This window comes from Neurospora crassa, linkage group II, assembly GCF_000182925.2.
Source record: "Neurospora crassa OR74A linkage group II, whole genome shotgun sequence".
Lineage (NCBI taxonomy): Eukaryota > Fungi > Ascomycota > Sordariomycetes > Sordariales > Sordariaceae > Neurospora > Neurospora crassa.
The window spans coordinates 947976-968756 of NC_026502.1; the positions used below are offsets into that span (position 1 = coordinate 947976).

General features: G+C 53.0%; 4 protein-coding genes and 1 non-coding gene across 6 annotated transcripts; 3 read left to right on the forward strand and 2 right to left on the reverse strand.

Annotated features, from left to right (window-relative positions):
- Positions 1 to 1037: 1037 nt before the first annotated feature.
- On the forward strand, positions 1038 to 4424 carry NCU03366 (hypothetical protein). The gene is made up of 4 exons (XM_951208.2): positions 1038 to 1342; positions 1456 to 1491; positions 1550 to 1790; positions 1995 to 4424. The coding sequence occupies exons 1-4, from the start codon at positions 1326 to 1328 to the stop codon at positions 3462 to 3464; spliced, it is 1764 nt and encodes a 587-aa protein (XP_956301.2). The 5' UTR covers positions 1038 to 1325; the 3' UTR covers positions 3465 to 4424.
- A 467-nt stretch (positions 4425 to 4891) lies between these two features.
- On the reverse strand, positions 4892 to 7212 carry NCU03365 (hypothetical protein; the record flags this gene model as incomplete). Its single annotated transcript, XM_951207.3, has 2 exons — positions 5373 to 7212; positions 4892 to 5302 (listed from the first exon to the last, which is right to left on the reverse strand). Exons 1-2 carry the CDS (start codon positions 7044 to 7046, stop codon positions 4892 to 4894), a joined length of 2085 nt encoding a protein of 694 aa, XP_956300.2. The 5' UTR covers positions 7047 to 7212.
- A 3676-nt stretch (positions 7213 to 10888) lies between these two features.
- Positions 10889 to 15477, forward strand: NCU03364. Of its 2 annotated transcripts, none has more exons than XM_011395230.1 (3): positions 10889 to 12198; positions 12266 to 13979; positions 14037 to 15477. In XM_011395230.1, the coding sequence occupies exons 1-3, from the start codon at positions 11809 to 11811 to the stop codon at positions 14684 to 14686; spliced, it is 2754 nt and encodes a 917-aa protein (XP_011393532.1). In that variant the 5' UTR covers positions 10889 to 11808; the 3' UTR covers positions 14687 to 15477. The 2 variants fall into 2 exon arrangements, with proteins under 2 accessions (XP_011393532.1, XP_011393531.1); XM_011395229.1 differs by having other exon boundaries at positions 10964 to 12198; positions 12266 to 13985.
- Positions 15478 to 15870: 393 nt separating this feature from the next.
- Positions 15871 to 15983, forward strand: NCU15661. The gene has a single exon (XR_897819.1). It is a non-coding gene; the product is annotated as a 5S ribosomal RNA (ribosomal RNA).
- Positions 15984 to 16271: 288 nt separating this feature from the next.
- On the reverse strand, positions 16272 to 20612 carry frh (FRQ-interacting RNA helicase). Its single transcript, XM_951205.2, has 2 exons — positions 17137 to 20612; positions 16272 to 17068 (listed from the first exon to the last, which is right to left on the reverse strand). Exons 1-2 carry the CDS (start codon positions 20274 to 20276, stop codon positions 16888 to 16890), a joined length of 3321 nt encoding a protein of 1106 aa, XP_956298.1. The 5' UTR covers positions 20277 to 20612; the 3' UTR covers positions 16272 to 16887.
- Positions 20613 to 20781: the final 169 nt, after the last annotated feature.

The window sequence follows — 20781 nt, forward strand, 5'->3', positions numbered from 1 at the left end:
GAGTGGCCGATGGAGTCACCTTCCCGAGCATTGATAAAAGTGGGTCTGCCAAGCCCATGATGTCGACGAAACACCGAGGGCAGGGGCAACGGATGCTCTCATCGGCTTTGAGGTTGTTTGCATGACGGAGCTTCCAGCACTGCAGTACAGACGGGACCTAGGTACCTAGAGATACATACTAGGTATGTACAGAAATGGATCGATCGATAGTACCTCTATCAGGTGGGCAGCTGTTCATGACCGAGCTTGCTTGTTATGCTTTAAAGTCTTGGGCTTTCCTACATGTGCATAACAAGTGGTTTCACTCGAACGCATTGATTGCTATTTGGAAGCTCTGAGCGATGGACATGTTTGTTCCAACAAGTAACAACTGAATCAGGCCAGGTCACACGTAGCAGATGGCAGGTTGTACGTAGGTTATAAACAAGAAGGTAGCGTGCAGATTCCGGAGTGCTGCAAGTTTTTGAATGCATAAGTACCGCATGGTTAGGAAGTTATTGTACAGCCGATTTCTACCGAAGATATCATGTCTAGAATCCTATATATATATATATATGTCATGATCTCATAACAGAGCTCGACAATGAGGTAGGTACTCTCGGGGTCACGAAACACGACAGCTAGCGCAAATAAACAAGACTCACTTCATCGGCATGCTACCACTGTCTCGAGTCGTTATTCGATGGCCGTGAAACAGGCATATCGCAACAAATGTTAAGCTGACCGGACTAGCTGGTATTGACACTGACGAGAGCTACTGTGGTATTTCGAGGTACCTTATTCACTCAACTCGTCACCAACCTGAACTGAGTACATCATAACACCGACCGACGGCAAGGTTCAGTTCAGTTCAGTTCCATTCTGTCGGTCGGCCCCCGCTACTATCGATCTCAGCCTCCCGCCCTCCACCGTGGCGGTGCACGGATGCCGGGACAACATGCGCCGAAAGGTGCCCAGAGTGGTGACGACGGGCGCAATGTGGGGTCACAACACCACGAAACAAGGAGGCTGAACTCGGTGAGTTTTCGCTGGTTGGCTGCCTTTTTACCTCGTTCCCTCCCGCCAATCCTTCCCTTTCTTTCTTCTTCCTCCTTCCTCCATGCAAACTATGAAACCCCCGCCATGACAACCTAACACTGCCCACACTTTCCTGTCGTTGTCTTTTACTCCCTTTCCACGTCCAAGATCCGCGATCTTTAATTCTATTTTTTCTTCATTTTCGGCTCGATTGAAACCGTTTCGCCTTCTGCTTCTTTTTATTCACCGCACATCACACACACGCGCATACTGCATTCAACGCTGTTGCAGCCAGCGCGCTTTGTTCAATGTCTGAATTCCTTGGGTATGTTGGTCACGTCTTCCCCCCGCCATCACCTGATGGTGCTAGCTACTTCCCCTCCCCCTCCTCTCGTCCCCGACAATGCTTCATTTGCTAACGGCTCGCGCGATATGTAGCTCTCGGATATCCTTGATATCGAGGAGCGACATCCGGTAGGCTCTAGCCTCTGCATCCTGCTAGGCTTGGCAGCCCCGCTGACCGTCATTTCAGCTATGTCGGTACCTTGCACAACATCAACTCGGAGGAGTCTACCGTCTCCCTAGAGAATGTCCGGTCATTTGGAACGGAGGGCCGCAAGCACAATCCCGATGAGGAAGTGCCCGCCTCAGACCAGGTTTACGAGTACATCGTTTTCCGCGGCAGCGATGTGAAAGATCTTCGCATAGAGGAGGGGCCTGCGCCTCCCAAGGAAAACAAGCCCCCGATGCCTGATGATCCCGCAATCCTCGGCGTAAGTCTCCATTCCTGCGAGTCACTCCACCTACCCAGCCCACACCCTGATGAAATATTCTCGGATGTAAAATTTTACTTTTGTCTGAAAAGCGCAAAAACAATGTTGAGATTTCCGTTGCCTTCCTTCTGATCTGTGGTTCAACCATACCCTCTTTCACCCTCATAATACTGGCTTCCACAGTCGCTAACATGGAATGCTCAGGCTCGTCCTCGTCAGGCCAATGTTGCTCCTGGTCCTCCTGGCCCTCCTGGACCTCCGGGCCCACCCGGTCCTGTACCCCCCGGTCCCATTGGTGCTCCCGGACACCAAGGCCCGCCGCCGCCTCCCGGCGCCCCTGGCTTCGGTTATTATCCTCCTCATATGGGTGGCTGGGGCCGCGCTGGTGCTCCTCCTAATGCGTTCGGCGGCATGCCGTATCCTCCCCCTCCCGGATGGTTCCCTCCTGGTCAGGAGTTCCCCATGGGCCACGGTCCTGGTCCGTGGAACAACTATCCCTACCCGCCTGGTCCTGGTGTCGCTCCGGCCGGCGTTCCGGGCCAGGGAGGTCGCCAGTCTGCGAACCAGACCCCGAGCAATCAGGGTCCTGGCCCGAAGCCTGCGCCCATTGGCCCCGCGGGTGATAAGAAGCCGTCTACGCCTTCTCAGCCTCAGCAGCAACCCCAGCAGCATGAGCTGTCTGCCGAAGTACCCAAGTCTTTTGGTCAGCAGCCTGCTGCCGGCGCCCCTTCCTTGCCAAACGATTCAAAGCCCACTGTCGAAGAGGTCAAGGCCACTGCTGCGTCTCTAAACAATGCTGCTCCGGCTGGTCCTTCTCCCCAACAGAAGACCATCCCCACTGGTCCCAAGGGCAGCACCACTCGCCCCTCGCAAATTCTTCCTGCCGTTCCCCTTCCCGCTGCCCTTACTGCGAGACCCATTCAGCCGGCGGCTGGATCTGCCAAGCCAGCCGGTGAAATTGGAAGCGGACCGATGAGCGCGGCCCAGTTGCGTGACGCGACTCAACAGGCTAGAGCGGCCGTCGCTGTTGCCATGGCTAACATGGTTAAGCTGGATGGCCAAGTCGCTACCCAGCAGCAAGTAACCGCCGCCGCTGTTGACAATCTTACCAAGCGTGTTAACGAAATGAACGTTAACGCCGCTGCGACGGCTACCCCCTCTCGCGCCCCCTTGAGCCATAACGCCGCCGCTGCGAACCGCGGTGGTCGTGCTCGTGGTCCCCGTCCGGCCAAGGTTGAAGTCCCTGACTCTGACTTTGACTTCGAGTCCTCTAATGCCAAGTTCAACAAGCAAGAAATTGTTAAGGAGGCCATCGCTGGTTCTCCGCTTGGTGAGGAGCCAGCAATCGAATCGGCTGCTCCGGAAGCTGTTGCCGATGTCTCTGGTGTTGCTCAGCAAGCCTACAACAAGAGCAAGTCATTTTTTGACAACATCTCAAGTGAGGCCAAGGATAGAGCTGAGAACAATGGCCAAAAGCCGGGTGGTCGTGAGTGGCGCGGAGAGGAACAACGCAGGAACATCGAGACCTTCGGCCAAGGCAGTGTTGATGGTGGCTACCGTGGCTTTCGCGGTGGCAGAGGTCGTGGTCGCGGTGGTCGCGGCCGTGGCTTCCGTGGTGGACGAGGTGCGAGCAATGGCTTCCCTCGCCGTGATGCGCCGGCCGCCGCACAGTAATTTCGCTTTTCGTGACTTGCCCAATATTTGATGGGCTCTGTGGCGTTGTGAACGAACGTTTTCCTTTTTCGAAGCCTCAAGGTTTGGGACTGAGCATGATTTTATTGAACAGAGGCAAAGGCTTGTAGCCCGGAGTTTCATTGGGAGTTGTGGCATGATGCTATGAATTGGGACGACCCAGGGCAGGCCATATAGCGAGAGTGATTTTCCAGATCTAATCAAGGTGATAGCGGAGGAGTGAGCAGCACTCTCGCTGAGACTGGCCGCAGTACGGCCATCGCCGCTAAACAGCGCGCAACGTCTTTTACCCTCCAGCCATCACAGCATGGAGGATGATAATCACTGGATAGATGCGACCAGGGGCATCATCTGGGTTGACTGGTATTTTATTATGCACACAGATCCATAACAGCATGGTCTGTATGGGAAGGGGTTTTTGCTCTTGAGATGGAAGCGCAGCGGGACTGGCATTGGACAGACAGAGGCAAGCTAAGCTGCTGCCCTACAGACACATGAAACCGATGAACTTGGAGGACATGGCCATCAGGTTGACTTGAAGGACGCCTTTGTTGCGTCGGGATAATCAAAGCCATCAAACCCTCCTTACCTCACCAACTTGTGCAACCAATTTGCCCTGTTCATGATGCAAAAGTATGATATCATTACTGGGTACATACATTTGTCGCCTTTTCTAAGACATAGCATCATACGTTATTGAAGGAAGTCACAGCTACTTCTCCCTTGATCCTCATGATATCCCTTCTGGCATAAAGTGCTTTGGGTCAATGTCTAAGTCAACTACTTCTTATCCTAATCGTGTCCTGGTTGTCCAATTCCTGCCAATGACACTGTGAAGGCAGCTTGAGTATATAGAATTTTTCCTTATGAAGTTGTTTCTTTATTGGATTGACATAGGCTTCGACATACTCAGTGAAGTTGATCTATATGAAATATCACTCGATATGAAAGCATCAACGTCCATGTTAGTTCATGTCCATGTTGATATGTATCCGATTTCTGTTGCGTGGTTTGCCGATCTTGTCTGTTGTCCAGTTTCTACTCATCTTCTGTGAAGACAGTTCAGACAGGTAGATAGATTATGCTTGGGCTACTTTCTGTCCTCATACTTTCTAGTACTTTTTTTCCTTACTTTTTTTTTTTTTTTTGCTTCCCCATACACTTCAAAGGCAGAAGATGAGTGAGGTAGGTAGACATAAGCTGATAACCAGTCCATTACACTATGTTTCTACACGCAAAGCCATTTCCGCTACCGACTTCTGACAATACGCTTTCCCTTCCTGTTTTTTTTCGGTGCGAACAACATGACATCCATCCATATATATCCGCTGTCCACGCCAGACAGTTGAATGATAAATCTACCTAAAGAAGATTCTTCTTCTGTTCGATCCGAGTCCGATCCCAAAATACTACTCGGAATCGGACCCGTAGTTGACGAGTCCACCGAATCCACCACCACCACCCTTGTTGCCTGTGTCAGACCTCTTCTGTTGTGGTTGTTCTTCCACCCCGCGTTGTTGTTCTTGCCTTGGGGCGTCAATTTCCATATTCACGTCCATATGGGTAGGTGCTTCAGTCTCCTGTTTGATCCTCTGCTGCTGCTGCTGTTGGCCGCTTCCAAATCCTCCGCGACCTCCATGTCCCTGGCCGCCTCTGCCACCGCCTCGCTGTTGTTGAAAGTTACCGCGACCACCTCTTCCACCACGGGATCCACCACGGCCACGACCGCGTCCGCCGCGCCCACCGTGACCCCCGCGGTACCCGCTATCAGCATCGGCCATAACTTCGTCACCGTCGCTATTTATTTTCGCCGTCCTCCGCTGTGTCCCGGTTCGGACGGCGGTTCAAGATGACGTCAAAGTCACCAGAAGCAGCCTGCCTAACAGCTACTTCTAGCGCTGCCGTATCCACCTCTCCTCCCCCCACTTCACCCTCTTCAGCCTGCCCCTGCTGGTCTTCAGTACTCTCGAAGCGGACATTCTTCCCTCCACCACCACCACCACCACCTCTCCCTCCGCGGCCGCCTCGACCGCCACGGCCACCCCGCTCCCACTTCCCTCCACCTCGACTGCCACCGCGTTGATCGCGCTGATCCCTCCGGAACGCAGCTTGTTGCGATCCAAATTGCCTCTTCCTCCCATTAGGATTATTCGAAGAATTCTCCTCTACTTCGCCCTCATCCGACGACTCATTTGAATCAGAATCAGAGTCACTTGCGTCAGAGTCAGACGACGACGAACTGCTTGCAGACTCTCCCTCTTCGCCCGCCTCGGTTTTGACAATCTTCGCAACTCTCTCCTTCCTCCTCTTCGTATCCGCATATCCAAATCCCTCCGGCAAGTCCCCACCAGGCGGCAAGACGTAAACAGTCGGGAACTCGACCACCGTCCTACCGCGCAGAGCATGTGAGAAATTCTTGGTCGCGTTGAGCGGGATCAGCAGTTTGCCATTTGGTTTCGTCTGCCCGGACTGAGAAGAAGAAGCAGCAGAGGAAGTAGGAGCCCAGGTTTTGTGCAAGAAAAAACGCCATCCCGCCAACAAGCGGGATTGGTCAACGATTTCCTCGTCGTCGGTTTTGGGAATCGAAGCAGAGCCGTCGCAGGCTGTTTGTGACCAGGCGCCCGTGAGGGGGTATTGCATGGTATAGGGCGAGTCGGTGGACCAGGCGGAGGTGAGCGGGTTCTGTGGTGGGGAGGAGAGGTAAGGAGAGGCGATGATTTCGGTGATTTTCTTGGATTTCGTAGGGGCGAAGCCGGATTCGAGTTTGCGGCGCTTGAGGGGACGGCCGTCGGCGTCTAGCTGGTCTTCGGCGGCGGGGTCGAAGGGATCGGGCAGGGTTTCGGCTTCTTGAGCTTGTCGAGAGAGGCGTCTGCGGTACCAGGCGAGGGTTTCGGCTAAGGCGCGGTTGAGAGGCTTGCTTTCGAGCGCCTTGTGGAGGATCCGGTGTGGTTGTGGTTGTTGGCCAGTCGTAGGGAGACCGGGGACATTGAAGAGAAGCCATTCAACTTGCCAGTTAACGCATTGGTTGTTTCGATTCCACGAGGTTTCGTTTTCACGCTGTCTGGTCATGCCCTTGGGCATGGACACGGCCTCGATGTTGAGTTTCCTCAGCCTCTGGCGTACTAGTCTGCTGAAACCAGATATCCATGCGCCTTCCTCTTGCATCTTGTGCTGTTTCCAGCTTGGTGGTGGCAGCGTTCCGACGGGGACATGGCGCAATTCGTCGCCGTGCCACTCCTTGACAAAAGCCTTGTCCTCGTTTTGGGGATGTAGATCCTTGTCGCTAAGAATCTTGCGTACTTCGACAATTTCTTGCTCGTTGCGCTTGCAGGCGCGCTCGATAGACGAGATGAAGTTGTAGTCGTGGTCGATGCCGGCGGTGGTACGGAGACGGGTGGCGGGGACGAAGGCGGTAGGGTCGCGGACTCCAGAGCAGTCGGCTCTAATCTTGTGCTTCTGAGTACATGCTAATGAGCACGTTCGGGCGAGACAGCGCGGGCATTTGTATTTGGGTGGTTCGGCGTGGCAGATTCCGCAGAGGGTGCTGAGCACCGAGTCGGCCATGGTGACCAGAGATGGCTGTGTAGAGGTAGAGAGGAGAATTGACTGGTTATGCTGAGCAGTTCACAATGCCACAATGTGTCGATCGAGACTGAAATCGAGAATAGTAAGTAGTGTACTGATTGATGATGATGAGAACTGAGTGTTGAGTGATGATGTAGCGATTGAAGGTCGCAAAGCTCGATAACGGTCGCCCAAGCTTATCGTGGCGGATTTTTTGGTCGGACATTTCTCTTATCGATAACAGACTTGCCTCAGCCTGAGTGGCCAAAAGCTGCCCGGAAGTTTCCGCCTTTAGCTCCCGTCCCGCTGCGTGCTGTGTTCGGGTGCGGGAACCACTGGGGAATTATTGCACTGGCATCATCCATCCACTGCAGCGACTGAAATGCCTCCTCTGGACCACGGGTCACCCATTGTTTCCATTGTACGCTAGACTATCATCGAGTGCCCGAGGACGGGATTGTCTTGCCTCCGAATCCAAAACAAAACAAAATGTGGGGAGAGCTCACCTCTTCACAGTCCCCACATAGCATCTGGCTTGATAGCCTTTTGAGGCTTTCGTATGGCTGGAGGTTTCAAAGCTATCATATATACGAACGCCCAAGTCAACGCAAACTTTCACCTCTAATCGAATCGACATCGCAAATCTCAAAGTCTCGGAGAGTCGGAGCTGCCTCATTGTGCGACTCGTGTCACCACTCACTAATTCCCCCGCACCAACCGACCAACGTGATGGATGATGAATGGATGGATGGTTGGCTTGGATGTCATCCACTCATCACACTGCTGGCGGGACAAGCGAATGCAACGGCTTGTCCGAATGAGGACTAGCCAGGGGTATTCATTTCAATCTCGGGAGGGTTGATCGGGTCTTGTCCGCCAGTGTGGATTCCGCAATCTGCATTTGATTTTCAATTTTTTTCTCTCTCCCTCTCTCAAGGCGACCGGAGGAGGGGAACAGTATTCAGCCGAATATGCCGACCGAGGTGAGTTTTTGGAATGGTCTCGTTGTCGTGGTTTTCGTTGAGTGATTTCTTTCCATCGACCGTTCGAAGACATCGTCTCTCTCCTCCTCGGCCGTTTGTAGTGGCGTCTACTTAAAGTCGGCATGCTGTGCGCCATGTGGGTTGGAGGCGGGTTTGGTTGGTTGGTTGAAGCCCTCTCCTGCTCTCCGTTCGGTCTGGTAGGGTATGTACTCGGCTCAATCAACCAAGTGGTATCTATCGTTGGTGGCATTTCGGGATATCAGAAGGGCGATATTGGAGGCTCTTTTGTCAAGTGTGGTCCGATAGCAGACCCCTCACCTATAGTAGCCGCCAGTATCACCACGCTTTGACAGTAGGTTGTTGAAAAGTGTAACCCAACTCTTATCGGCTCTCTTTAGACCGAAAGAACAAGGGTTGACTGTGGTGGTGTCGCCATGTCGCGATTGTGATTGTCATGCCGAGCGGCAGCTAGCAGTCAAGAAGAAAAGCTGGAGGGCACGGGACTCATCTCCGATACTATACCTTACCCTATCAAACGCCATCTCTGTCGTCCATGCGAACAAACAGAGGCCCATCACCTGTGTATCGGTGTATCGTTCGGGCCTTTGACACGGCCACACGGACGATGAGATTCCGGCGAGATCCCACACACGGTCTGGGAGTTGTGCCGTCAGCTGCAGCTGGGTACACTAAAAGGACCAATTGTCCGACTCTCGTCGTTGTGGCTTGTTTCAGCCGAAGCTTATATTAGAGGCCTCTGTCAGCTATTCAAGTTCACCGCTTCACGCCATGAAACAAGTGGCCGTATAGATTGGACGCCGTGATACTGTAGGCGTGGTACAGGCTGAAGTCGAACAACCAACACACGAGCACACCCACTACCCACTGGATTTGCTTTTACACTAACTACATGGATACTATCCTGCCTGAACCTGCCGAGGGGCTCATCGATCGTGGACAAGCATCACCGGTTCTCTTTTCTCTTCAAGATAGCACTAAAGAACACTGCGGGGACGGATATATCGAAGAGAGTGGAAACGATATGCATAGCGATCCTCTCGGGGACCCGGCGCACTGGCTCAGCATAGGCAAAGCACCGATGATGGATTCTCGAAAAGGGTAGCATCGCGAGCCATGGGCTTGTGGGAATGGCCTCTGTGGTGGGTGGGACAATGGACTCGAATGGCCATGGGGGGGCGAGTGACGATCACTACCTCTTCCAAATTGCAAACGACTCACTTGAAAATTTGAGCGAAAGTGAAGCGCCACTGCCCATCAGAAAACGTGGCAAGGCGGCGAGCTGTTGGTGTGTTTTTATCTAGTCTGGAATTAGGCGATGGTGGAGTATTGCCATGTTGCCGCCGTCTCTCTACGAAAGGCAACCAAATGCTTGATCCAACTTCACTGCAGCTTCCCACCTGATATGCCTTGAATCAAACGAAGAGGGGGGGCCGCCAGCAAGCGTCGGATAGGTGAGGTGGAGGGGAAGAAGAGGGGCTTGAGAGGTCCAGGGGCCACACTCTGACCGAGGAAAGGAAAGGGAAAAGAAAGACAAGAGGTTAGAATGATCGATCGTAAATGTCCTACCACAAGGAAAGGATGGAATGCATTTTTCCGTCATCCCGGGCAGAGATGGTCAACGAGATGGTTGTCTTGCGGTTGGTGTCTCGGATACCTCCCCGGCCTCTGATAATTGCCAATGCTTATAAGCGGCCCCTAAGTATAGGATACCCCGGCGGGAAGCTGGAATTGTCTCGGACAAGCCCAGAGGGAGACTCAGATGATACCCCTAACGGGCTCTCCCAAGAGATGCAGGGACATGGCAGGTACGCCTCTGCCAGAATATGAAAGGTTCAGTTAGCATGGCACTTCTATCATACAGTATTTAGGAGCTAGGCAGCCAAAACACCGTCTATGTTTTGTACACAGAATGAAGCAACCGCCACTTTGTCATTCACTGCGCTAACTTTCTAGATCCCGGCAGAAGTGCCCTGTACGCACAACAATCCTGCAGCAGTGGTGCAGCAGCGAACATGCCGCTAGCGTTGCCCTGAAGGGGCCTGGATGGGTTCCTTCCGTCAGATTGTCCATTGAGGTGGCATTTGGGGGGTCATTGGGCCTGGGGTGCCATTGGTCCTCCACCTTTATTTCCCGAGCCCCAGTCTTTTTGCGTCTTTTGCTTCGACAGGACCATCGGCTCTCCCACGGCTCTTCTCGCTTGCTTCCCAGATGGGCCTCCTTCCATCAAATCCTCCGCCTGGCTGCAGCCCGGAGTGCATGCTGCAGGCAGGTCATTGGAGATGCAGCAAGCAAGAGTGCGTGTGTTGGGTGCATTGTGCAGGACATCAACCACCACGGCGCTTTGCCTCCGTTGGCCTGGCGTTTTGACATTGCACGCAGTGATTGGCATTGCAGGCCAGTGTACAGTACACTGCACCGGACTGTCAAACTGAAATCTCCTTGTCGTTTTTATGGCTTGTGGTGTCGATGCCTTCGTCCGATGTGCTGGTGCTTCCATCCCGTCAAAAAGAAACACTTGAGGTACCTACCTTAATCTGGGGAACGAACAGTAAGAGAAAAGAGATAAAAGCCATGTGGTACAGCACAGTAATACACCCGTTGGTGTTGTCATCGTCGTCAACGTCGTCGGCAACACCACAAAAAGACAAGAGACAGAGAGACGGGCACAAGAGACTTCAGTTGAAACCCCTGTTGGCTCCAAACTGAAGGTCCTCTTGTGGGCCCCCCCCCCCATATTGACCTCATTCCGTCCAGACCTCTCAACAGAGCACTCCTTCCGATCCAACCCAGTTCCCAACCCAGGCCCAATCTGAGTCCAATCCCATCCTAGTCGCTTCAGGGATCCATCACATTTCCTTTTTCTTCGTTTCCACTTCTCTCCTCCACCTCCACCGTGACCACCCCCCCTTGCTCACTTGCCAGAGTGCTTAGTCCACTCTCAGCTCACTCCCGGCCTGGCTCCTGACCCTGCGATTGCGACTCTGCCGGCTTCCTTTTGTCTCTGCCGTCCCCGTCCTTTCGCGTGCGTGGAAACCTACACCTGATTCCTCCACTTCCTTCTCTCTCCTCCGCTCCCAGCTTCAGGTCCGCCCTTCTTCGTTGAAAGGAGTCCCCTGGTAGCCTTAATCGACTGCGCGACTGTGTTGTGCAGCGGGTGTCCTTTTTCATCCAGACCTCTCTCTCAGTGTGCGAATGTCTACCTAGACACTAGAGAAGCCTACACCACACGGCCAACCTTCCAGTCTCACGGAGAAAGTCCTAGGTTGCCCTTCAGGTTCCCTTCCCCGGTTCGCGCCCTTGCGTGTGTGTGTGTGTGTGTGTGTCTCGCCAACCTCCAAGGAGCTCCCGTCACTGTCAGCCACTCACTGGTCCAACTTGGTGTTGTCTTGCCCATCACCATCGCCGCCGCCGCCGCCGCCGTCGCCATCGTCAATCTCTACTACCAACACGTTCACTCTCGCTACGCTTTAGTCCGGCAATCGGTGTAGCCGCTTCACTTTCTCTTCGCTCACAAACGCTATCGAACACGGGACTACCTCGCAAGCAAAACCCACCGACTACTCTCCTTTTCATCACCCAACTTGGCAAGTCCAGCGATCGGCAGGAGGAAACAAGGCAGTCCCCGCCGGTAGTGGCTGCCCACGTTATCGATCCGATCAACATAACTTCATCTCTTCGAACTGTTCGCTGTTTCCACATTTTGAAACACACGCCGTCAACCTTCTCTCAGCCGTCCCTTTGGGACATCAACCGGCACCATGATGCAGTCTTTAAAAACCCACGCCTCGTTCCAACGGCCACGGACCAGCGAGCGTGATGTCGGTTCCGTCGCCCGCGATCAGGCCGACGTCAATCCCGCCATCCCCAGCCGCAGCTCGTCCCTTCACTCCCGCATCACCCAACCAATGCCTAACTCGCTCAGTGGCAAGCCTCAGCAGCGCACCCCCAAGACCTTGACTCATGCCTACATGGTGTGTGGTGTCGGCCGTGAGCCTTCACAATGGGTCAAGGCTCCTGCTCCGGCTCAGGGCAAGATCGGTCACATGAAGGGCGCTGTTGGCCAATTCTGGCTTCCTGAGATCCTGGGCAGCAGTCCGAGGTTGGAACAGGACAATGACATTGCTCGCGCTCTTCACAACGCCATGAGGGTAGGTTCATCGTGTTTGATCAGCGCCTTTTCAGCTTATTTGCCTGTTTGCTAACCAACGTCTACAGGCTTGCTTTCCCCACGACGTCGAAATTTGCACTGGCAGAAGTCAACCACACTGCGTTCACCATGCCTTCGTTCTTCAGCAGGATTCCTCCCACACCTTGTACGGAATTTGCTTGCGTGTCTGGTCCCGCGCCGACGAGAAGAGAGCCGAGACGATTCGGGAGCTGAGAAGGAGGACCGAACCTGATTTTTTCGACAACCCGGATGAGCAGTACTGGATCCCTTACTGCTTGTCTTTCCTTTCTCGCTATCCGCTCTACAACCTGCTTGGCGACTACCTTCGTGGCATGTGGATTCACTGGAACAAGGCTACTAACCTTTTCCACGCGGAGGAGGTGTCCCGGATTCTCAGCTTCCCTGCTCCTCGCTTGAACGACCTGGTCCGCATCGACATGAAGGATTATGCGCTGTGCTACCAGTTTCCCTCGTCGCCCACGGGTTTCCAGAACTTTGCCATGTGGCCGCTGTTCAACTGCTTGTCTATTCCCAACATCGTTGGTGTCATCGAGGCGGCTATCTCGCCGACTCGCCGCATCATCTTTGTCAGTCACTACCCGGCCATGTTGACGATGGCTGCTGAGACTGTTCGCTTTGCTGTGCGCGTTTATGAGTGGAGTGGTCTTTATGTCCCTATCGTTCATGCCCGCCATGCTACTCAGCTTGTTGAAGAGCCTGGTCCGTATATCCTGGGTATCACGGCCGAGTGTAGGTCGCTCTTCACGCCTCCTGCGGATGCTCTGGTTGTGGATCTCGACCGCAACTTTGTTCTCACTTCAAGCCCACCCAATGCCCTTTCTCCTAGTCAGCGCAATAAGTTTGTGACCCGTCTAACTCAAGCTCTCAACGGGGACGTCACGCCTTCTGGCGTTCCTCCCCACCTTCGCTCCGCTTATGGCGGTGGAAAGCTGATCCCCGCTGGCCAGATCATTGTCATGCGTGGAGAGGTGGAGTCGATCCAGGACCCTGACTGGTGGAACCAGGATGCCGTCATGTCTGTCATGGATCATGTGTGCGAGAAGATGGGCCGCAACACCGGCATCAAGGCCGTCTTTGGTGGTTCCGCCAAGAAACCTCTGATGACAAAGGTGTCTATGAGGCACCTGAATGAAATTGTTCGTGAGCGAAACCAGTACTCGCGCGATGCGATGGAGGCTTGGCAGGATTTCATCAACCTCAAGGGGCGTATGGAGACGGAGCTCAGCAAGGTCACCAAGAGGAACAACTACCTTAACGATGAGCTGGAGAGCTGGAAGCAGCAGTTCCTCAAGTTCCAGACCTTTGCCGAGACCCTCACCAAGGAGACCCAGGACCTCAAGGCCAAGATCGAAAACTCGAAACGCGAGAACCGTCGTCTGGGCAGCCTTATCGAGGAGCATAGGAGCGACTACAACCGCCTACAGATGCGCCTCCAGGGTACGGAGAAGCAACGTGACGACGCTCTTGAGGCCCTTGTGCTTCAGCAGGAAATCGCCGAGGAGTTGGAGAGGGAGCGTAAGAGAAATAGGAAGGAGCTTACTGCCCTGCAACACACCAACAACACCATTACCCGGCAACGCGATGAGGCCCGTCGCGTGGTGCTTCACCTTCGTAGTCTGATTTCTGGCCAACACCATCATATGGAGCACATTGTCAAGACTATGACCTCTCCACAGGAGTTGGCTGCTGAGATTGAAGCCGGCTTTGTCGCAGCTGCGCAGGAGGCAGAGGAGGCTACTGGTAAGCGTTCGTCTGCCTATTCAGATTATTGTGAAGTGAATGCTAACCTGTATACAGCCGGCGAGGAGCCCAACAGTGAGAGGTTCATCAAGAACCTCACCCTGGCGAGCAAGCGCATTTCGTCCCAGACCTTTGTTGACGTGGCGGACCGTCATCTCAAGGACAAGACCGATGCCATTGCGCACATCATCCGTAACATCGCCGAGCAGTGCCAAGCGGCGGTAGACGGACTCCAGCTGGCGCAAGACGCCGAAATTGGCACACACCACGAACCACTCTCGGCGAAAGGGGCCGGGATGTATTCAAAAAGCAGGAGAGGGAGTAATCTCTCAATCGCCCACAGCGATGACGGCACCTCGGTCGCGACCACCGAGGCCGGCGACGACTCTTTTCTCCACCCCGGTGCTAGTGGACGGGTCTCCAGCATCCCGCCGACACCGGATCTCATTCCCAACCGCAGCAGCACTAGCATGTCAATCGCTAGCACGGCGACGACCCCTGAGCGCACCTCCCAACAGTATAGCCTGGGGCACCACGATATCCCCACCAGAATCCTCGAAGACGACGAGGATGAGCTCGCCGGTGAACGGAGCGAGAGTGAGAACCCCATCCCGCATGAGCCAAGTAATTTCGTCGGCAAGCACGCAGAGTCCCTGATCCACCGTCCTTCGGGTGCGAGGATCAGCGCCCTGGGTAGCTCTCGTTAAGTTCGTTGAGGAGAAAGAGTGCAAGGGCCGATTTATCTATCTATCTAGTGCAAGGAACTGGCAGTCCATCTAGTTGCTGATCCGAGATTCTTGTTGGAAAATTTGGAAACACAGAGGGACATATCATGACGACGATTTAGGATAAGGGCGTGTTGTTTTGTAGTTGATCCAGAGATATCCCCCATACTTCATGTCGATTCTACCTTTTTTTTTATTTAACTCACTATTTTTTATGTATCCAACCAACCTCGTTGTCTATACCATCATCAACTACCACCATTTGCCATCTCGCTTGCTTTTATGCAACGCAAAAAGCAACAAATCTTGAATACCACTGTGAGAGGAAAGGAAGAGGGGAGAACGTGGAGAGGAAGGTGGAAGGGAGAGGAGGAGGAGGCAGTGGCGGAAGAAGAGGAACAAGAGGAAAAGAAAGGAAGGGGGAGAGGGAAAGGAAGGACATTACTGGTCTCTTTTTTCGTTTCATGTCGTCACAGTCACACACAACTCATGGTCACCCACACACTCTTTCACATTTACATATGTTGTTCTATGACTTTTCACTGTGGCGTTATTCCCTTTTTGAAAGATATCAAGTTTTATTTTCCCTCAACTACCTGACCGACCAAACTACAAACTATTGGGTAATCCATCATCCATCTATCTGTACCTCATCTCTCTCACATCTTGCACTCAGCTGAGAGCAGGCAGAGAGACGCAGGGCAGTTTAGCATAGCATCACATACATCAACCACTGCACAGCGCAGCGTAATGTCATGATACGAAATTCCTGCTTATTCTTGTTTTCTGTATTCTCATGTCTCTGACTATCTTCCAGGTTACGTTCAAAAACGCTATTAGGTAGTTGGTACTATTTGTTGACCACATGGGTACTTGTGAAAGAGCAGTCAGTATTGGAACAGTTCAATCTATCTGAACACAGTGACTTATATTGTGGACAGATACCAACCAATATTTGCGTGCCACTCACTCTGCTTACCCAGGCAATATGGAATAATGTAAAAGAGTATAAACAGCACAAAAGTTCAAGATACCCACTCACCTTCACATCTCAAAAAACATCAACAGAAAACACTTTGAACCCCCCCATGCCCTGATCACTTCACGAATCCAACCTTGCTTCAGATCTTTATAAGCGCTAAAATAAGAGAGTAGAGACACATACAACCATACCCACTGGAAAACTCGGGATCCCGTCCGCTCTCCCATAGATAAGCCAGTGAGGGCCAGACTAGTAGTTGGGTCGGTGACGACCAGCGAATCCCTGGTGTTGTATGTTTTTTGTATTCTTTTATTCTTTTTACCCTTACTGTTCACGTTTCTTTGTTCCTCTTTACTACTTGGCTTGTTTTATGTTTTGATATGTATGTGTTTGTGTGGGTGGGAGTGTGCCTTGGTGCTCGCTACGTCTGGCGGTGGTCATGAAAGAAATAACAATAACCACGAACAACGAAAAGACGCGAGTTTGCTCACTCCGGCCAAAAGATGTGAAACAGAGATAGATCATTTACTGTGTGAGATAACCCGATCACTAAGAGGGAGGGTTCAATTAGATGATCAATTGCCTGTTTATCGAGGCTTACCGAGTGCCGAGTGAACGGTCTCAGATGATAGCAAGGTCAGACATACATGTTCTTGAATAATATCCGCATGTCTTGCACAATGTTCCCAGGTAGCCGGATCGTGGCTGGCTGGGCCTTGGTAAGGGAACCAGCCAGGGCAGCAGATGATGGAGAGGATGACTAGGACAGGCTAGATGGAAAGATAGTTCGATTTGAATACTCTAACAGCCCTTTTTGGTTTATTTTTAATATCCCATGACACCAAACCATACTTGCAAAACCAAACCAGAACCCAGCAAGTAGCACCCGCAAACTCCGCAAACAATGTGGCAAAGCGAATAAATGACCACAAGAATGGCAGTGATTCAGTGGCTGGCTCTCTCTCCAGCCGGAAAAGAAATGACGTGATTAAATCCACGATTCCCTCACCAACGCTTCTTTCTTCAAGAAAGATTGGTGAACAGAATCCAGGCCGCCCTTCTTCCTGGTTGCGCCACACACGCTAATACCTCGCTTTTCTCTTACTTTTGAAACAGCGTAAGGGGGTATCTACACGGCCATGCCATGACCGAAGCATATCCTATCTCAACTCAACTCATCGCATCCCTCTGTCATCCCTCTTTACAGATACAGACTGTTGAAAGAAACAATGTCACGTCTGATCTTAGACAAGCTGAGCTCGAATTTATCCTTGAGCTCTTCGCTGCCCATGACGCGGGCGGCCTCGGCCATTTGGCGGAGAAGCTCCTCGAGACGACGGAAGAGACGGATGAGCGAGCCTTCGTAGACGTTGGTCATTTTGCTGTTACAAATTGGTTAGCAAACATGATTCAGGGGGGGGGGGGATTGGGGGTTGACAGGCAGACATACCAAATCTCGGAGAACGGCCTTCCTTGAGCCCAAGCTAGGACAGTCTCCATAAGCTGCCACTTGAGACTCTGAACGTACTCGTCCTCATTGACATCCAGCTTACTTTCCGCGCTGACCTTGGCGATGATCCTGGCCTGGGCCTGAATCTCACGGAAGGGCTTAGCCAGCTCCTCCTTGAGCGCCTGTGTTTCGATCTTCTCGTCGAAGATGAAGCAGCTGAGAATGCAGGCGCAAATCTCAGGGCTCAGCTCGTTGAAGAAGCGGTTGAAGAGCAGCTCGGCAAGAAGAAGCTCATGACCCTCCGTTGAGGAGATCTCGCACGCGACACGGGCCTTCATCTGGACAACCTCGGCATCGTTGATGAAGCCCAGTCTGCGAAGGACACGCTTGCGAGACTTGAGCTCGTCAAGCTGCGCAACGCTGTGGGCCCGGGCAATGGCCTTCTTCTTTTCCTTGATCTGCTCGCCAAGTTGCATCTTCAGGCTGTACTGATTCCACAGTTCAACTAGGAGAGGAGAGTTGTGAAGAGGGTTGGCCACCAAACGCGACTCGAGGACCTCAATCTTGCGGAGCAGCTTCTTAAAGCTGTCATCGTTAATGCCCATGTTCTCCATAGGATCCAAAATAGGGATGCCGTCAGGGAAGCGACGGCTGATCTCGTCAACGGCTTTGCCCACGCCATCCTTCTCGTCGGCGCTCTCTAGCCTCTTGGGCAAGAAAACACGCAGCTGGCCAAGGGCCCTGAGACAGTTCAGAAGGCAGGGGACAACCTCCCACCTGGCATTCTTGCTATCCTTTCCGGCAGGCATAATGCCCTCAGGCATCGGCCCCTCCCCACGGGTCTTAGGGTTGAAATCGCCAGATACCTTCAACAGAACGTCCAAAACGTATGACTCTTGCTCTGGATAAGGTGGCTGGCCATTCTTCGGGGTTTGTCGCTGGATGTGTTTGATCAAAACACCCCAACCATAGTCTACTCCACTTGGGCTCTTGATGTGAATAAGACGGCCCTCCTGGAAAAAGCCAAGACAGTTTTGGGGGTGCTGAATGACAAAAACCATATCCTTGTTGTACTCTTCGAGTTGTTGACGCACACCGTAATAATCCTTGACAATGCTCTCGTCAGGAATGATGATGGCGTCCCTTTCTTGTTGCAGGCTGATGAGCTCACGCTCGAGCTGCGGTACGCTCGCAGCGTTCTGGAATTGGAAGAAACACCTCTCCAGCATGTACTCGGGGGAAATGGCCTCAATACGGAGCAGGTTGAGGACCATGTTGTAGCCGAGATGGAAGGCAGAGTTGAGCTTATCCTGATTTCCGACAACGATAGCTCTGGCCGTCTCGGGCTCAAGCTTGTCATCAACCATCATGATAACGATACCGCGGTCATCGAGACCACGACGACCAGCTCTGCCAGCCATCTGGATGTACTCGGAGGAAGTAAGAGGGCGGCGTTGCTGACCATCCCACTTGGTGACCTGGGTAAAGACAACGGTTCTGGCAGGCATGTTCAGACCAATAGAGAAGGTTTCTGTGGCGAAAAGGACCTTGATAAGACCCTCCTGGAACAGAATCTCGATGGTCTCCTTGAGGATGGGCAACAAGCCGGAGTGATGCACACCGATACCCTTGCGCAAAAGGGGAAGGATGTTGGAGATCTGGGGGAGGTTCTTGTCGTCCTCGGACAGCGAAGCAAGAGCGTTTTCAAAAACCTTGTTGACCATGTTTTCCTCATCTGGGGCGTTGAACTTCATAGAAGAACTGGCCAAGGCCATCTGCTCGCACTCCCTTTTGCTGAAGTTGAAGACGATGACAGGCTGGAAGTTCTTTTTGAGAATCATTTTGATGATCTTTGCGATATCCGCCTTCTCATCAGCAGCCTCTCCGCCCTTGTTCGTCTTTTTGTTTTTTCCCTTGCCCTTTTGTTTGGCACTCCAGTCGTTGGAATCGGTGCCCTTCTTCTCTTCGATCATGGCCATTGCTTGGTTGAAGTTGTTCTCCTTGAAATTGCCCTTTTCGTCGACAATGAGGAGGATACCCTTGCCACCAGCGGGGAAGAAGTAGTTTTGTAAGGGCGTGGGACGGAAATCAGTGTAGACGACGTGGCAGGCTTGACGATGGATCTTGGCGATCCATTCGGCGAACTGGAAAGCATTGGGAATGGTGGCGGAGAGGAAGACGTATCTGACCTTGTCGGGGAGCAAGATGATGGTCTCTTCCCAGACGACACCTCTGATCTTGTCGCGCATATAATGAATTTCATCAAAGACGACCCAGGCAACTTCGCGCATGATTTCGGAACCACGGTACAACATGGAGCGCAAAATCTCGGTGGTCATGACGAGACAGCTGGCTGTGGGATTAATGGTAACGTCACCAGTCATGAGACCGACGTCGCCAAACTCGGCCTGGAAATCTCTGTACTTTTGGTTGGAAAGAGCCTTGATGGGACTCGTGTAGATGACCCTCTGGTTCTTCTTGAGGCACTGAGCAATGGCATATTCGGCAACGACCGTCTTACCAGCAGAGGTATGCGCGGACACCAGGACACTCTCTTCGCGCTCAATGGAGGCGACGGACAGGGCCTGGAAGGGATCGAGCTTGAAAGAGTATGTTCGCGCGGGCTCGGCGGGGGGCTTGTGTTCAGACAAGGGGATATACTCGTAGTCCAAATCGGGAGGCAGGGCGACCTGATGCTGAATGTTGTGGGAGAGAACGATGGACTCGCCCTCGGTGGGCGCGAAACCCTGCGCGCCGGTAACCTCTCGGGACTCTGCCGTTTGGAAGGCGTCGGTCATGATGGGCTCGGCCTCGTCCGTCTTCTTCCTGCGCTTGTTGTCGCCCAGGCCATGGGGGCTCTGTGGCGACTGAACATCGTCGGCAGCGGCGGCGGCATCACCGTTGGGAATCGTGGGCTGGACGGCGCTGGTGGTGGTGTTGTTGTTGTTGTTGTCGTTGTTGTCAATGTTGTCTTTTTGCGGCGCGGGGGCGGCTTGAGCTTGCGGGTGAGTGACGGCGGCGGCGGCATTCGCGACGGGAGCGGCAGCGGCAGCTCCATCGGCCATTTCGACATCGGGAGAGGCCTTGCGCTTCTTCTGAGCGCGAGGCTGCTCCTCGAAAACCTCAAAGAGGTCGTCCATCTTGACGGGTGTTGCAGATGTCGCCAATCAGATGATGTTCGTATTGGCCGACGAATAGTAGTGCGAAAGGGTGAGAGATGGAAGGAATGCAGCTCCAAGCACCTAGGCTTCCTGAGCCTTGGGACTGTTGGCTGACTTGAAGGAAAAGTGGCGTACGTAGACGGCCGGGGATGTGTTGGATGAAGAGGGGGGGTTTGATGGATCAGAAACCCAACAACAACGACCCTACGAGAGAGACGACAGACGGGGGGAAGCCGATAAACTGTTATCGCTAACGCAGGAAAAAAAAGTTGAAGGCTAGGAACCAGGACGTTGACAGTGGCAGAATTATCTGCGGGTCTCCACAGGCGGTCAAGCCAATGGATCGCTCGATACCGTGGGCATCGATCGATGGGAATCGAGCAGCTTGGCCTATGCATCTACAAAAGCTTCTCCAATTAGGTAGGTTGCTTAGATGCATATAAGACCGTCACCTCAACTGAATTATTCCACTTGGGCTCAGCCA

Excerpts from the sequence above, each read along its gene's own strand:
- NCU03366 (XM_951208.2), top strand. Across the intron at positions 1,492-1,549 it reads ATATCGAGGAGCGACATCCG|CTATGTCGGTACCTTGCACA; the intron begins GTAGGCTCTAGC and ends CCGTCATTTCAG. Across the intron at positions 1,791-1,994 it reads ATGATCCCGCAATCCTCGGC|GCTCGTCCTCGTCAGGCCAA; the intron begins GTAAGTCTCCAT and ends TGGAATGCTCAG.
- NCU03364 (XM_011395229.1), top strand. The coding sequence starts at position 11,809 with ATGATGCAGTCTTTAAAAACCCACGCCTCGTTCCAACGGCCACGGACC. Across the intron at positions 12,199-12,265 it reads CTCTTCACAACGCCATGAGG|GCTTGCTTTCCCCACGACGT; the intron begins GTAGGTTCATCG and ends CAACGTCTACAG. Across the intron at positions 13,986-14,036 it reads AGAGGAGGCTACTGGTAAGC|CCGGCGAGGAGCCCAACAGT; the intron begins GTTCGTCTGCCT and ends ACCTGTATACAG.
- frh (XM_951205.2), bottom strand. The coding sequence starts at position 20,276 with ATGGACGACCTCTTTGAGGTTTTCGAGGAGCAGCCTCGCGCTCAGAAG. Across the intron at positions 17,069-17,136 it reads AGGCCGTTCTCCGAGATTTG|CAAAATGACCAACGTCTACG; the intron begins GTATGTCTGCCT and ends AATTTGTAACAG.